The sequence below is a fragment of the Molothrus ater genome, chromosome 18 (genome assembly GCF_012460135.2).
Source record: "Molothrus ater isolate BHLD 08-10-18 breed brown headed cowbird chromosome 18, BPBGC_Mater_1.1, whole genome shotgun sequence".
Taxonomy (NCBI): domain Eukaryota; kingdom Metazoa; phylum Chordata; class Aves; order Passeriformes; family Icteridae; genus Molothrus; species Molothrus ater.
This window is the reverse complement of record NC_050495.2, coordinates 13,051,291-13,067,357: the sequence shown is the minus strand read 5'-3', so window position 1 is coordinate 13,067,357 and position 16,067 is coordinate 13,051,291. Positions and strand designations below refer to the sequence as shown.

Genomic DNA, 16,067 nt, shown 5'->3' with positions numbered 1-16,067 from the left:
CTGGGCAGGTTCATCCCTGGGCAGGTTCATCCCTGGGCAGGTTTCTTTCCCTGGGCCGGTTTCTCTCCCTGGGCAGGTTCCTCTCCCTGGGCAGGTCTCTCTCCCTGGGCAGGTCTCTCTCCCTGGGCAGCAGGATGAGGACAGGGAGCTCAAGTCACATCTCCCTGTACCAATGTCCCAGGTCACAGCTTGTTACCAAAATACTCCTGATTCCACAGTGGGCAGAGGGGAAACCAGAGCTCCCCCTTGCACAGAACAGCAAAGTCTCCCATGCCATACTTGGTGTGGGGACAGGTTTTGCAGTTAAAAACAGACATGAAAAGCAGTCCTGTGAAATGGCTCCTGTGGGTGCACAGCTCCAGCCAGCAACCAAGTAAAAAACAGAGTTAAAAACACTTCCACAGCTGTTCAACTCAGGAGAACTCCTGGGGGAAAGACCCTTTCATCCACCCCAAAATGGGGACCCAGCAATGAAAATGTGGGCAGCAATTTGCCAGTCCTCCTACCCATCAAATTTCCCATCAAAGCTCAAACACCCTGGCAGCACTGAGGGATCACTGAATCCTGCAGAAACAGTGAATGGAATCCCAGCCCAGGCTCCAGCAGGTCTGGGGGTGATTCAAGCCTGAGCAGTGCAGCTGACACAACAGAAGGATGGGGACATCCAGAGGGGTGGGAAGCTGGAGAGGGCCCAGGAGAACCTCACAAGGTTCAGCAAGTCCAGGTGCCAGGTCCTGCACCCGGGTCAGGGCAATCCCAGCTGTGAGCACAGACTGGGAGGGGAACTCCTGGAGAGCAGCCCTGGGGACAAGGACTTTGGGGGGTGCTGGGTGAGGGCTGCACCTGCCCCAACCCTGACACCCCCTCAGCCCTGGGCTGAGCCCCCAGCATGGGCAGCAGGGGAGGGGGGATTCTGCTCCTCTGCCCCACCTGCAGAGCTGCCCCAGCCCTGGGCCCAGCACAGGAGGGACCTGGAGCTGCTGGAGAGAGTCCAGAGGAATCCATGGAGCTGCTCTGAGGGCTGGAGCCCCTCTGCTCTGGAGCCAGGCTGGGAGAGCTGGGGGTGCTCACCTGGAGAGGAAAAGGCTCCAGGGACACCTCAGAGCCCCTTGCAGGGCCTAAAGGGGCTCCAGGAGAGCTGGAGAGGGACTGGGGACAAGGGATGGAGGACAGGACACAGGGAATGGCTCCCACTGCCAGAGGGCAGGGATGGATGGGATACTGGGAATCAGGAATTGTTCCCTGGCAGGGTGGTGAGGCCATGGCCTCTGAAGCAGGCAGGGCAGCAGGCAGTGCCCACGAGCACAGATGGCCACAAGGATGTTTTTGTGTCCCTTCCCAGAAGCCAGACAGCACCAGACACAAACCTGCTCCTCTGCCCACCCTACCTGTCCCCTCTGCCACCCTCTCCCCACCTTCTGGCCTCCCAGAGCCATGGATGCTCCTCCTTGAGGGCACAAATCCCTTCAGCTGCTCACCATCCTTTGCACTCACTGGAGCCCAGCTGGGCTCTGCAGAGCAGCCCTTGGGGAACACCAGGTTTTGGGGATCCCTCAGGAGGCAACTCAGACAATTCTGCACATGAGCAATCTTGAAGGACTGGGGACTTCTACAGCAAATCCAGAACCTCCTCCCTTTACTTGTAAACATCCACCCCAGTGCTCACAGGGACACAACATCAGGAATTTTATTATGATTCAAGACAAACCCACAGTAACTCTTTACTATAATTAAAATCTCTCTAATTGGCACAAACCATCAGCCAGGTGAACATTACAGCATAAAGTAATTCACTGATGCGCTCAGAATTCAGCACCCATTTACAGAGTGTCTTATCCCCTTGATGAGATCAGGAAAGTCTGGAAAAGCAGGAGTCTGCTGTGGATTTTCTGTTCCATCAGCTCTGTGGCCTGGATCACAGCTGAGTCAGCAGAGCCTGGGGCAGCACAGCCCCATCCACAGCACTGCCCTCAGCCCAGAGCTCAGCAGGGCCTCAGCCCCAGCACAGCCAGCCTCTGCATTTGCTATTTTTATGGGCAGACACAAACCAAAATAGCTGTGCCTGACTCAGGAGGCAGCGTGGCTGACAGCCCTGGGACTGCTCCACCCTGACCCAGCACTGCCACAGCCCCACAGTCCCAAAGGAAAGGTAAAAAACACCCACCACCCCTCCAGGAGATCCTTTCCCACACACCCTCCTCTCCAGGAGATCCTTTCCCACACACCCTCCTCTCCAGGAGATCCTTTCCCACACACCCACCACCCCTCCAGGAGATCCTTTCCCACACCCACCACCCCTCCAGGAGATCCTTTCCCACCCTCACCCCTCCAGGACATCCTTTCCCACCCCCACCTCTCCAGGAGATCCTTTCCCACTCCCCACCTCTCCAGGAGATCCTTTCCCACACATCCACCTCTCCAGGAGATCCTTTCCCACACACCCACCTCTCCAGGAGATCCTTTCCCACACACCCTCCTCTCCAGGAGATCCTTTCCCACACACCCTCCTCTCCAGGAGATCCTTTCCCACACATCCACCCAGCTGAAGGGCTTGACAGCCCCCAGAGCCACCTCAGTGCAGCCAGGACCATCACATTGTCCCACCCTAAACAAGTGTGCCCAGAAGCTTCCCCCTTCTCCTGGATCAGCTGGGCTCCCTGTCAGTATTTGAATATTCCAGAGCTGGAATTTTAAGGGACAGAAAGTTCACAGCACTTAAAACCACAGAATGGTTTGGGTTGGGACTTTAAATATCACGTACTCCAACCTCCCTGCCATGGCAGGGACACCTCCCACTGTCCCAGGCTGCTCCCAGCCCCAATGTCCAGCCTGGCCTTGGGCACTGCCAGGGATCCAGGGGCAGCCCCAGCTTCTCTGGGCATCCTGTGCCAGGGCCTGCCCACCCTGCCAGGGAACAATTCCTAATTCCCAAGATCCCATCCATCCCTGCCCTCTGCCACTGGCAGCCATTTCCCCTTGTCCTGGCACTGTCCCTTCTGTCCCAAGTCCCTCTCCATCTCTCTTGGAGCTCCTTTAGGCACTGGAAGGTGCTTTAAGGTCTCCCTGGAGCATTCTCTTTTCCATTTCTGAAGTTTGTTTACTGCAGCCTGAAGCTATGCTTGCTTGTAGAAGAAAACCCAATGTTAATCCCAGAAGAGTTACAGACATTGAAATACAGACTAATAGAATCATTGAAATATTTCTAAAACATTCTGTTTGCCAAGCCTAACTGACCCATTACAGAGCAGAACAATGTCACCCTGGGGAGGAGCTGTGCACCAGGCACAGGGCCCTGACAGCTTTAGAAAGTGTAACTGTCCCAAACCTGCTCCAATAAACACCACAACAAAGGGGCAGAAGCAGAGATGCACACAGGAACAGCTCAACTAAATACCTGTGTCACTCATCCACCAAACCTCCCCAAGCTGTGCAACACCACCCTGGGGTGCTCAGCCCTCTGAGCACAGCATTGCCAGCATTCCCAGCACAAAGTCTCCAGGAGAAAGACACCTCACTCTGCCTTCCAGAAGCAGCATCATTAGCTCATTGTTACTGGCTCTCCACAGCTCCCAGCCATTCCCACGGCTCTAAAGACCTGCTCAGAGCTGCCCAGGCAGCTGAGATGAGGTGCAGCAGGGCTGTGTCCAACCCTTTGTGTCCCTGGGAGACCATCAGCAACCTCCAGCTGTGCATGAAACTCTCCCTGGGTGGGTTCTGCACCATTTAACCAGCCCACAAGAGCTGTGTGAGCTGAGTAGAGCAGCAGGAGCTGTGCTGGGGAAGATGAAACTGGAAAGCCTTATAAATATGATTGCCTGGCAAAAGATTTTGAGAATGTGGAAACTATAAGTGAGATTGAAATGAAAGCAAGCTTTGAGATCCCTCAGTTACTGAACAACTGGAAAACAATGGTGTGGCCAGCTGAAGGTGATCCCATTTTGATGGAACAACACCCTCTGCTTGCAGACAGGCCCAAGGGTCAGAGCAGACCCTACAGCTTGGCAGAAGGGGCCCAAAGAGGAGATTTTAGAGTTTAAAATGTAACACAGTATGGTAATGTAATGATTCTTATAGGCTGTATGGAAATGCTGTAGGATTTGTATCTTGTACTAGATTGGTTAGTGAGAATTAGAATATTCAGCACAGAAGAAAATTTATGGTACTGTAACAGGAACTTTGCTCTCTCATCTTCTTTACTCTTCCTCACTCTCATTTTCTCTTTACCAAACTCTTGCCTGCTCTCTCTTTCCCACTCCCTTTACTTCTCTCAGTCCTGCTCTGAGCTGTGCCTGGCAGCTCCCAGCAGGGCCCTGCACTTGGCCCTTTGCAATGAACCCCAAGTTCCTGACCTGGCCCCAGAGATCTCTGGTCTCCATCTGTCCCCACTGTCCTACCCCTGTCAATCCCACAGAGCTGGAGGGCTCAGGCTGCCCCTACCTGACCAGTTAAACACCCATACCTGACCGGTTAAACCCTCGTTCCTGACCAGTTAAACTCTCGTTCCTGCCTGGTGAAATCCCCATTCCTGACCGGTTAAATCCCCGTTCCTGACTGGTGAAATCCCCGTTCCTGACTGATGAAATCCCCGTTCCTGACTGGTTAAATCCCTGTTCCTGACTGGTGAAATCCCCGTTCCTGACTGGTGAAATCCCCGTTCCTGACTGGTTAAATCCCCATTCCTGACTGGTTAAATGCCCATTCCTGACCGGTGAAATCCCCGTTCCTGACTGGTTAAATCCCTGTTCCTGACTGGTGAAATCCCCGTTCCTGACCGGTGAAATCCCCGTTCCTGATCGGTGAAATCCCCGTTCCTGATCGGTGAAATCCCCGTTCCTGACCGGTGAAATCCCCGTTCCTGACTGGTGAAATGCCCGTACTTGACCGGTGAAATGCCCGTTCCTGACCGGTGAAATGCCCATACCTGACTGGTTGTTCCGCATGCGGATGGCCTTGGCCTTGGCCAGCTCCAGGGCCGTGACCCAGCGCTGCCTCTCCACCTCTGAGTTGGCCTTCAGGTGGTAGGTCCTGCCCCCGTTGGACAGCACGATGTTGCACGAGTCCTCCGTGTCGATGTGGGCTGTGGACAGGTTGATGGTGCCCCGGCACGTGTGGGCCATCTCTGCCTGTGTCCTGCACGGGAACAGAGGGACAAGGAAGGGTCAGTGCTGCTGTACCTGACCCCAAAGCACCTCCAAGGCATGGCTGCACAGCACAGACCTGTGGAGATATCCCAAGCTAGCAGCACTCACATGCAATCCACTAAAGCTGGAAAACGTGTGGTATTCACATGCCCTATGAACAGAGATTTAGCTTTCTCAGGATTCTCCTGAGAGAAGCAGAGAAAAGAATGATCAAAACAAAATCTCATTTGCTGCTCCTGTGTTTGTGCCCATGTGGAATGTGTTCTGGAGATTGTTTACCCGAGGTGATTGCTTGATTGGATTCTGGTGATGGTGTTTTGGATTCATTGATCAATTGGATGCACATGTGTGTGTTGGGATTCTCAGGCAGAGAGCCACAGGTATTCTAGTTAGTTAGTTAGTGATAGTTCTTGTCAGTGTAATATACTTGTAGTATAAATATAGTATAATGAAGTAATTAATTAGCCTTCTGGTATCATGGAGCTTCATGCATCATTATTCCCTGCATCAGGGGATCTTCACAGCATCTGATAAAAAGGCCCTCAGAGAAACAAGCACAGGCTGAGGTGTTAAGACACAACTTGTTCCCTTTTCCCTTGGAGGAGCAACACCCCATCATTCCTTACACATTCACATCCCACCATGTCCACTGTTTCTGGCTGCTCTAAAAGCAAAGTTCCAACTACACAACACTGGCTTTCTCATCTCATTTCCACTGCTGCTTTTCTCTCTTCTCCCAGCTGTCCCACCTCCAGAATCCAGCACTGCGTGGCTCTTTATACCCTCTCCCTTCCATCATTGTTTTTTGTCCAAGTGTGCTCAGACCTCATATGTCCCAGCCCTGGGGTGGCAGCAGGAGCAGGGCAGTGCCCGTGCCCTGAGCTGGCACTGCTGGGGCACCTCCAGTGCTGGGGCAGCTCTGGGACCCTCCTGACAGGAGAGACCTGGAGGGGCTGGAGCGTGGCCAGGCCAGGGAACGGAGCTGGGAAGGGGCTGGAGCCCCAGAGAGGCTGAGGGAGCTGGGCAGGGGCTCAGCCTGGAGCAAAGGAGCCTCAGGGGGCCCTTGTGGCTCTGCACAGCTCCTGCCAGGAGGGGACAGCCGGGGGGTCGGGCTGTGCTCCAGGGAACAGGGACAGGAGCAGAGGGAACGGCCTCAGGCTGGGGCAGGGTGGACTTTGGGATAATTCCTTCATGGAAAGGGTGGTCAGGCACTGGCACAGCTGCCCAGGCAGGGTTGGAGTCCCCATCCCTGAAGGGATTGAACAGTCAGGTGGATGTGGCACCTGGGGACATGGTAGCCTTGCCAGTGGCAGGTTAATGGTTGACCTCAATGATCTCAGAGGGTTTTTCCCACCTCAGTGACTCTGTAATTCCACAAGAACATCAGAGCAGGGAGGCTTTAGAGCCACAGCCTAGAGCTGCTCTCAGAAAGTGTTGGTGATCAAGTTCACTACAGGACAGAGATATGGGCCCTGCCAGGGAAGAATGGGCAGCAGCCCAGGGATACCCACTGCCAACCTGATTCCTGAGGCTGCTTGTTACACAGAGGAGGCCACTCTGCCTGACCAGGAACTCAAAATCTCCAAACCCCCAAACATCTCAAGGACATCTCTCACCTGCTCAGCCCTGACACTGCTTTGTGGGACAGATTTATGCCAGGGGCATATGCAAGCCTGACATGAGGACATGAAATCCTCTTGGTGCCTCCCTAAGACTTACAGTTTGTGTCTCTCAGCACCACAGGGCAAGTTCAGAGCCAGTGCACAGTGTGGTTACACTTTTTGCGGGGGGTAAGTTGGCCCCAAAGGAATCAAGCCCCAATTTCATTCCTAAGTCATCCCTTCACGCTGCAGCACGTACTGTGTTCCCAGGAGGGATTCCTTCCCACCTTCAGAGAGCTGCTAAAATCATCTTCTCTCCTCCACAAAGCAAAGGTCCCCAAGGTGACTGCACTAAATCAGCTGCAGACATTCAGAGCCTCGCTCTCCCACCCAAGGAAACGGCGACGTTGCTGTCCCAGCTCCCCTCCCGTGCCCATCTGCATGGGAAATCAATTCCTATCAATCAGCACCCACACACGAGGCAGGCACCTGACCCAGCCTGGAGCCAACCTCCTGTGTCCAGAGCCGGGGAAAGGAGCAGAGGTGCCCTTCAGAGCCCTCGTGGTCTGCTGGATCCGCTCATTCACGGCTGGCACCGGGCTCTGGTGTAACCCGACCCCGCAGATCCCGGCTCTGCCCTTCCCCAGCACCGGGAGCGCCGCGTTTGCAGAGCACCTGGCTGGGGGTTAAACCTGGGCACGGAGCACCCAGAGGTGGAGGCAGCCGAACCTCTGGGATTTTTTAGCTCTGCGAGGGAGCAAAAAGCGCCGGGATTCGCCCTCGGAGCGCCAGAATTAGAGCTGTGCATGGGAGGCTGGGGGGAATGACAGCCTCGGAGAGTCCTGGCCAGGACACAGCAGAGAGAAAAAATATCCCAAAATACCACAGGGAGAACTAAAGCAGCCACCCACCCAGCCAGGGGATGGCAAACATCATCATATCAACATCAATATGTCACTTCTGCCAGCAGCAGGATCCCAAAGCACCAGGACACGCTCCATGGAAGCCTTGAGAGGATCAGCCCAAGGCAACCGTGCCCAGCCCAGGCACCCAGCTCCAGACAGAGCAGGGCAGGAACCACGGACAGATGTCATGGCTTACCCCAAAATCAGGCTTGTGGCAACACCAGTGCTGTTGTGGATGTGCTAAGATCATCAGAGAGGAGATTCCTTACTCTAAAACCAGTGTTATCTTTTACCACGATGCCAGCAAGACCCCATCTCAGCTGTCCAACCTCCTCTGGATGCACAGGCCCCAATTCCCACGTGGATTTTGTCCAAGCCAGCACATGCTGCTGCTCTGAATATATATTTTCCTTTTTTATTTCAACAGAATAATAGGAATTTCAGACTGGTGAAAATTCTGGCATCTCCATCACCCACCCCACTCACCAGCCCAGCATAGCTCTTGTATCACAGCCACTCACAATGACAGGTTTTGCAAAAATCTTGAAAGATTTTCTTTTTAAAATATTATTTATAGCATTTCTCCCTTTTTTTGACTGAAGAAGCTGCTTCAGCTCCTTAACACCACAAATCTAAACACAGAGAGTTTGACAAGACAATTTGCAGCATCAGTTCCTTAAAAGGGCTTCAGTCTAAAACTCCTGGAGTCTGATTTTCAGTGACTTGGATTCTACAGCAGCTACACACTGCAGTGCCATAAAAGAGCAGCAAATTATAATTTAAAGACCTGCTTCCTACTTCTGAAGGGACACTTGAGCTCCAGGAGGCTGCTCAGCATGCCAGGGCTGTGCAAGAGAAAGATGCTCCCAATTTTTAACAACTGTACCAAATCTCCCTGGATTTAAACAACAAATCTCCCCTGCAAGGGCTCACAGGACAGGTTTATCTACAGAGCAAAGAGAAGAAGGTGAAAAAGGAGATAATGAAATGGTTTTTGCCTGTCAGCTCCACAGCTGTGGTTTTGGTGATATCCCAACAGCCAAAGGTTGAGCTCTGGATGCTGGGAAGATGCTGGTTACACAGGATCTGTAATTAAAACTGTGTGGCTCTGCTGGAAGCTAACAGGACACAGCAAGGAATGAACAAGACAAGCTCACACTCTGCTCCCAGCACTTAACAAGTACAAGGGATGCCTGTGGAATTTCTCTTAAGAATTTTCTTTCTAGCAACAAGGCTCTGCACCATTCTGGGTAGCCTTGTCCCTCCTAAAACTCAACTTCTTGTCTGACAGCTCCAACAGCATCAGGCAGAGGAACCCAGCAGGGAAATGAGACCATCCCCATGTCCCAGGCACAGCAGAACTCCACCCTGAGCATCCTCAGGGAGCTCCCAGCAGCCCAGCCCTGGGACCAGAGCATTCCTGCAACCCTGGAAGCCCAACAGCTGCCCCAGTTCAGCCAAGCAGGGTAGGAGTGACACCTGGAGGGACAGGTGACATTGTGACATTCTGTCCTGGCTGGAAGCATCCAGCATCATGAGGGGGCCAGAAACACTCAGGGTAGTGAGGGAAAGGTCTCCAAACTGGATTATCCACCTGAAACCCAGGAGGGAGCTACACAAACACTGAGCTGAGGGTCCCCTTCAAAGCTGGCAAGGCCAGTCTCCAGTATCACCCATGTTCTAAGGCACCTCCACAGGGAAATCCAAATACACTCGAAGTTATATCCTGAAATATGTTCCCACTCTCGTCCTGCAGATTTTCCTGATCATCTCAAAACCACTGCTTTGCTGTAAGCCTCAGAAATCAGCACACCTGATTCTACATCACAGAATCCTGGAATGGTTTGGGTTGGAAGGGACCTTAAAGCCCATCCAGTGCCACCTCTGCCATGGCAGGGACACCTCCCACTGTCCCAGGCTGCTCCCAGCCCCAATGTCCAGCCTGGCCTTGGGCACTGCCAGGGATCCAGGGGCAGCCCCAGCTGCTCTGGGCACCTGTGCCAGGGCCTGCCCACCCTGCCAGGGAACAATTCCTGATTCCCAGTATCCCATCCATCCCTGCCCTCTGGCAGTGGGAAGCCATTCCCTGTGTCCTGTCCCTCCATCCCTTGTCCCCAGTCCCTCTGCAGCTCTCCTGGAGCCCCTTCAGGCCCTGCCAGGGGCTCTGAGGTGTCCCTGGAGCCTTCTCCTCTCCAGGTGAGCACCCCCAGCTCCCCCAGCCTGTCCATAGGATCCCAAACACTGAATTCCCATCTCATCACTGTTTCCTGCTGTAAATGTAGGTCAGGCTCACACTCAGCCCTCTCCCCAGGACAGGCTCAGAGAAGCACAAGGTGAGCAGGAGAGACTCCTAAAAGAGGTTTTGTCTTCCTTATCCCAGTGTCTCCTTCTCCCTGGGCTTTCATTCCCTGCCCTTACACCACAACCAGTGAACTCTGGGCACTGAGGGGTTCAGAGGCTGCATCTGAACCCCCGGACCACACACTCCAGGACTTCACCCCAGTGTTACCCAGGAGCCAGCACAGCTCAGGAGGAGCCAGAACAGCTCATGAGCAGCCTCTGACCCAGCCCTCTCTTGGGAAAGCAGCACCAAGTGTTCCAACAGGGACCTGCTGGGAGCTCTGGAACAAGCAGGAGGCACCAGCAGCCACTCCAGTCCGTGTGCAGGGCACCACTGAGCTCCCTGGACACTGCTCACCCAGTAAGTATTTCCTAATTTAAACAGCATTTACAGAAAAATCTCCTGCTGTTTCTGCACAGTCTTGGCGGGTTTTCCTTGCCTTACATAATTATTTGTTTTCCAAGGAAGTTTTGCTGTCCAAGTTTGAGGGGGGAGTGTAGATCCATCAACAGCCTGCCCTGCACAACCAGACAGGTTCTTGCAGGTCCCACCCTTCAGCTGGGTGGGACAGCACAGGGGCAGAGCCAGCAGGGATGCTCCCAGCAGCAGGGATGCTCCCAGCAGCAGGGATGCTCCCAGCAGCAGGGATGCTCCCAGCTCCCCTTCCCTCAGGCAGCACTCAATGAGAAAATAAGAAACATCTGCAGAGTTTGAAAAGGAAAAGGCACAAAGTCTCAGGGAAGAGAGTGAAATTGTTTGGTTTTGGGGTGGGTTTTGAGTCTCTGGTTGAGAGGTACAGAGACACCACAGCAACATTTGTCACTACCACGTGGGATGGAGCTGGACAGCAATCCCAGGTTCATCCCTGGAGCTGGCACATGGACACATCAAGGGACTTTCCCAGTGAGCTCCACCACCACGCTGCATTTGGAGCTCAGAAACACTTCTGGCTGCCAGATCTCAACAGAATCACAAATCCAGGCTCCTGAACTGCTGCAGATCACACCCAAAACCCAATCCAAGACAGCCAGGAGCAACAAACAGCACAAACCACAGCACAAACCCAACAGCTTCACAGAACAGACAGAGAGGGGCTTCAGACAAGGGCTCAGACAGACAAAGGGAATGACTTCCCATGGATAGGGGCAGGATTAGATGGGATATTGGGGAGAAGTTCTCTCCTGTGAGGGTGGGCAGGCCCTGGCACAGGGTGCCCAGAGCAGCTGGGGCTGCCCCTGGATCCCTGGCAGTGCCCAAGGCTGGATGGGGCTTGGAGCAGCCTGGGACAGTGGAAGGTGTCCCTGCCCAGCACAGGGGGTGGAACAAGATGATATTTAAAGTTCCATTCACTCAATCTGTGACACCCTCACTGCTTCTTACACCACTGCCCTCTCCAGACTCAGAGATTAAGACCTGCCTTTTCTACTGTTTATTTTATGGATTGAGTAGAAACCAGTTGGTAAAATTCATTTCTTCATCATACTGGAAAAAATATTGTAACATTAAGGGCTCTGCAGCCATAGAGGAATATTTATACCCATGGCCAAGTGGGAAATGCCCTTTGGAGTCAGGTGCAAGGACTGCTGCAGGCAGAGGGAAGGAGAGAAATCAAGGACAGGGAACAAACCAGGCAGAATGGGACAATTCAGTAGCTGGGACAGTATTTTATTTCCTTCCCAAGAGTGGGGGGCAGCACAAGGGATGCCACAGCCCTGAGTCCCTGCTGTGCCTGAGCAGCACAGCTCCCCTTCCCACAGGATGCAGCACAAGGATTTCCATGAGAATTCAGAGCCTTCCACGGCCACCTGGGTTAGGCTGAGCTCTCCCATTCCTCACAGCATTCCCCCAGGGCACAGGGACAGGAGCTGCACTGCCCATTGCTCACTGCCAACAAAAGGCTCTTGTGCCACCACCCCCTCCCAGCGTCAACAACAGCTCCCTCATGGCTCAGCTGCCACTTCCAGAGCACCCATGCTCACATCTGGTGTTTGAATTCCCTGTCACCCCCACCCCACACTCCAGCCTTGAAATATCAGACACAACGAGCCCCCCTGCACAAGTGCTCCAAGGCACATTTCCCAATAAACTGAGATTTCCCATTAGTTCAGTTTTGGGGGGTATAAAGCCAGTGAAATCTCTGCTTCCCTTTTAGGCATGAGAAATCCCAAAAAGCACTTGAATTTGAGCTCATATGCCTGAAGTCAGGGCATGGAACATTGAAACCAAACCTCTTGGGGTTATTACTCTCTCTGGGTTCAAGGAAAAAGGGAGTTGATGTCAACCCAATCCCAGAACTCAAATACCCAAGGGGATGCAGGCCTGTGGCTCCAGAGGTATTTTCCCAGTGAGTTGAGCACACCACAGCTGGTTCAGCAGGGCTCTCACAAACCACAAGTTCCATGTGACAAACACTCAGATATTCCCTTTGCTTCCTCTTTTTGCCTTCCCCAAGACCAAGGAAGCACAAACCAACCCCAAACAAGCACATGGCAAGTGTTGGGCTGAGATTGCTGTAAAAACACACGATTTTAGGTCTATTTAAAGGCCAGCTAATCTTCAAGTGGCTGCAGTCAGGATGGGCACGGATTGGGAATGATCAGGGCTGAGGGAAAGCCTGCAACCCTGCCTGCAACCCTGGCTGCAACCCTGGCTGCAACCCTGCCTGCAACCCTGCCTGCAATCCTGGCTGCAACCCTGCCTGCAATCCTGCAACCCTCACCAGCCAGAGGGATGTCTGCAGCTCAGGCACTCACCACCTCCACAGACCACAGGAATATCCCCCACAACCTATCCTGCAGCTTCCCAAGCTGGTTTCCAGGACAAATCCCTGCCCACACTGGGACCAAAGAGCCCAACACCAAAGAGCTTCAGCAACACCACCCAGGCAAGGATTTAGATGTGGCCATACAGCTCTTCTGTAAGCAAGCAATAAGCACAGCAATCTGGAATTCTCATTCCTTTCTCCACCTTTATTTGGCTGCAATACCCACCCCAGCAAAGGGACAAGGAGGAGCCTGGAAGATCCTTCTGCTCCAGATCATTCACAAACAACCTTTGTCTTCCTGTGTTTCAGAGAGGGGAAAAAAACTCCAGAGGAGCTCAGGACAGGCAATTTGTCAGACAAATTCCCTCAGAGCCACAGTGCAGGACCTGGCACTGCCTGCCAGGAAGGTTCCATCCCACGAGGATGGGACACTTTGCCAACGCCAGCACTTCCTACTCGGAAACCTCCCCGATGTGAGAGAGTTCCATGAGAACCCTCCCTGCTGGGGAAGTGCACGGGTGTAAGAACGTGCTCAGGGCAGGAAAACCACCACAGCCAAGCTGAAAGGGCTCTGCAAACAACACCCAGGCTACCCCTCACCTCTTTTCCTAAATAAAATTGAGGTTGAGCTGCTGGCTGAGGAGCCCAGAGCAAGCTCCTCCCAATGTACAACACATCCAAGCTGGGTGCCAAGCACAGGGGCTCATTTCCTGAAAACCTGTGTAAAACCTGCAAAAATGCACTCAGACCTCAAAATGCTTTCCCTGGCAAAACCAGAATCACAGCAAAAAACACAGTTCCCTTCCCCTTGTTCCTCAATGCTGTTTCTGCAGCACTCCCACTGACAAGACTCCCACCCCAAACACAAAGATACTCTGAAGTCAGCCCATCCTGCTGCACACCTCTGGGATTGCCTTTTATTCCACATTTCTGCCTCAGTGCATGCTGCAAGTTTTCTACCAGGATATCTCAGTTCATCTCAGCAGTGGCCAGGAGATAAACTAAGCCATAGTGCAGGTCAGCAGATACGGTTGGCAAAGAGAGTTTGTGTTGGAGCTCTTATGAAAACAAAACAAAACAAAACAAACCCCCAAAAAACCAACAAATAAACAAAAAAGATAAAACTAATGTTAAAAGAATTACTAGGAAGCACTCCCACTCCTCCCAGCACACTGTGCTATCTCCTCTGCACCTCTGGAGAGGCTGGTGTGGCCCTGGCTGATAAGGATATCAGCCCTGCAAACACGGGCACCCAGGAAGCTCCTGGAGACACTGGTTTGGGGCTTCACCTGCTCCACCATCCCCCAGCTCTGCAGGGCACAGGCAGCTCCCTGAGCTGGTGAGACCCCAGCCCTGCTCCCACCCAATGCTGCTGCAGCTCCCCAAAAAGAGCTCTCACTCCTTCCCTTCCTGCAGAAGAGAATGAAAGGAACTCGGCGTGGGAAAAGTATCTCAGGACATGACCAGAAGGAAAGGCTCTAAGAGCGTGTCCTTGGTGGCAGCTGGCCTGCAGCTGACCCAGCACAGGGACACTGGTGTCCCTCACAGCCCAGAAACCAAACCACCAGCTCAGCAGCTTCAGCAAAGCCCCTGAGCACGGCTGCAGAGCCAGGCTCTGGGCAGGGAGCTGGGAATGGAGCAGAGCCAGGATCCAAGCATGGGGCTGGGAATGGCTGTGGGAGCCAGGCCCTGGGCATGGAGCTGGGAATGGCTGTAGGGAGCCAGGATCCAAGCATGGAGCTGGGAATGGCTGTGGAGAACCAGGCTCTGGGCATGGAGCTGGGAATGGTGCAGGAGCCAGGATCCAAGCATGGAGCTGGGAATGGCTCCTAGAGCCAGGATCCAAGCATGGAGCTGGGAATGGTGCAGGAGCCAGGATCCAAGCATGGAGCTGGGAATGGCTGTGGGGAGCTGGGAATGGCTGTGGGGAGCTGGGAATGGCTGCATGGAGCCAGGCTCTGGGCATGGAGCTGGGAATGGCTGTAGGGAGCCAGGATCCAAGCATGGGGCTGGGAATGGCTGTGGGGAGCTGGGAATGGCTGTGGAGAACCAGGCTCTGGGCAGGGAGCTGGGAATGGCTGTGGAGAACCAGGCTCTGAGCATGGAGCTGGGAATGGTGCAGGAGCCAGGATCCAAGCATGGAGCTGGGAATGGCTGTAGGGAGCCAGGATCCAAGCATGGAGCTGGGAATGGCTGTAGGGAGCCAGGATCCAAGCATGGGGCTGGGAATGGAGCAGGAGCCAAGCATGGATCCAAGCATGTAGCTGGGAATGGTGCAGGAGCCAGGATCCAAGCATGGAGCTGGGAATGGCTGTGGGGAACCAGGCTCTGGGCATGGAGCTGGGAATGGCTGTGGAGAACCAGCTCTGGGCATGGAGCTGGGAATGGTGCAGGAGCCAGGATCCAAGCATGGGGCTGGGAATGGCTGTGGGGAGCTGGGAATGGCTGTGGGAGCCAGGCTCTGGGCATGGAGCTGGGAATGGCTGTAGGGAGCCAGGCTCTGGACATGTAGCTTCCAAAAACGCCAGAGGAAGCACCCCAGTCACCCCAGTTTCTTGTTTTCTTTAGTTTTCAAACTAAAATGCCAAAGATCCAGAGACAGAAAATCCCATCAGGACTTTCAGGTGCTGCTGACTTTATCACATCAGTGGTATCACATCAGTCATGGAAGGTCTCATCACCTCCACAGCTAGCAGGATAATCCAAGACCTGGCCAGGCCTGACTCACGAGCTTGGTGGTTCATTTTTAAGCAAGAACAAAAAAGGAATGACCATGCACAAGTTCATTTGACAAATGCTCTTTACTAGACAAGAAACAAATGCACTGCAGCAGATGAGAGCCTCAAGCAGTCATTTTTCTCATTACAGCCTCTGCTTTCAAGTTTGTACTGGTGCTTCAGCCCTTGGGAATTGTGTTAAATGATCAGCATAAAGATCAGCCACAGTCAAATCATGTTTATGTTTTCTCACCACCACAGCCAAGGACATAATAGCACACAGGGCACACAGAGTCAACATTAAAACCCAACTTTTATTCCTATCCCATCAATTCCTATCTCATTTACAATATTCAGACTGGTTAAAAAATCCTGGTTTTCCAGACTACAGACTTTAGGGATGTATTTGCTTCAAGCACAAGACTTATCCCATCTTTCAGAGATTGAGGGTGGGTAGAAAAGCTCACTTCCAAGAATTTTTCCATGCTACAAGCATCTCTCTTTTCTGCAAGTTACTGTCAATGTTAATGTTTTCAGTACCCAATAAATCTCCCTCAGAGACAGCACATGAGATACAGTCTGTGACCCCAAACATCAC

At 53.2% G+C, this 16,067-nt stretch overlaps 1 protein-coding gene across 4 annotated transcripts in view; it reads right to left on the bottom strand.

Annotated features, from left to right (window-relative positions):
• OSBP2 (oxysterol binding protein 2) overlaps positions 1-16,067 on the bottom strand; it is a 102,121-nt gene that overhangs the window by 70,827 nt on the left and 15,227 nt on the right. For all 4 annotated transcript variants that reach the window (XM_036393209.2, XM_036393210.2, XM_036393211.2 and 1 more), the window contains one exon: positions 4,922-5,130. In XM_036393209.2, coding sequence (XP_036249102.1) covers positions 4,922-5,130 — 209 coding nt within the window. The remainder of the gene's footprint in view (positions 1-4,921; positions 5,131-16,067) is intronic.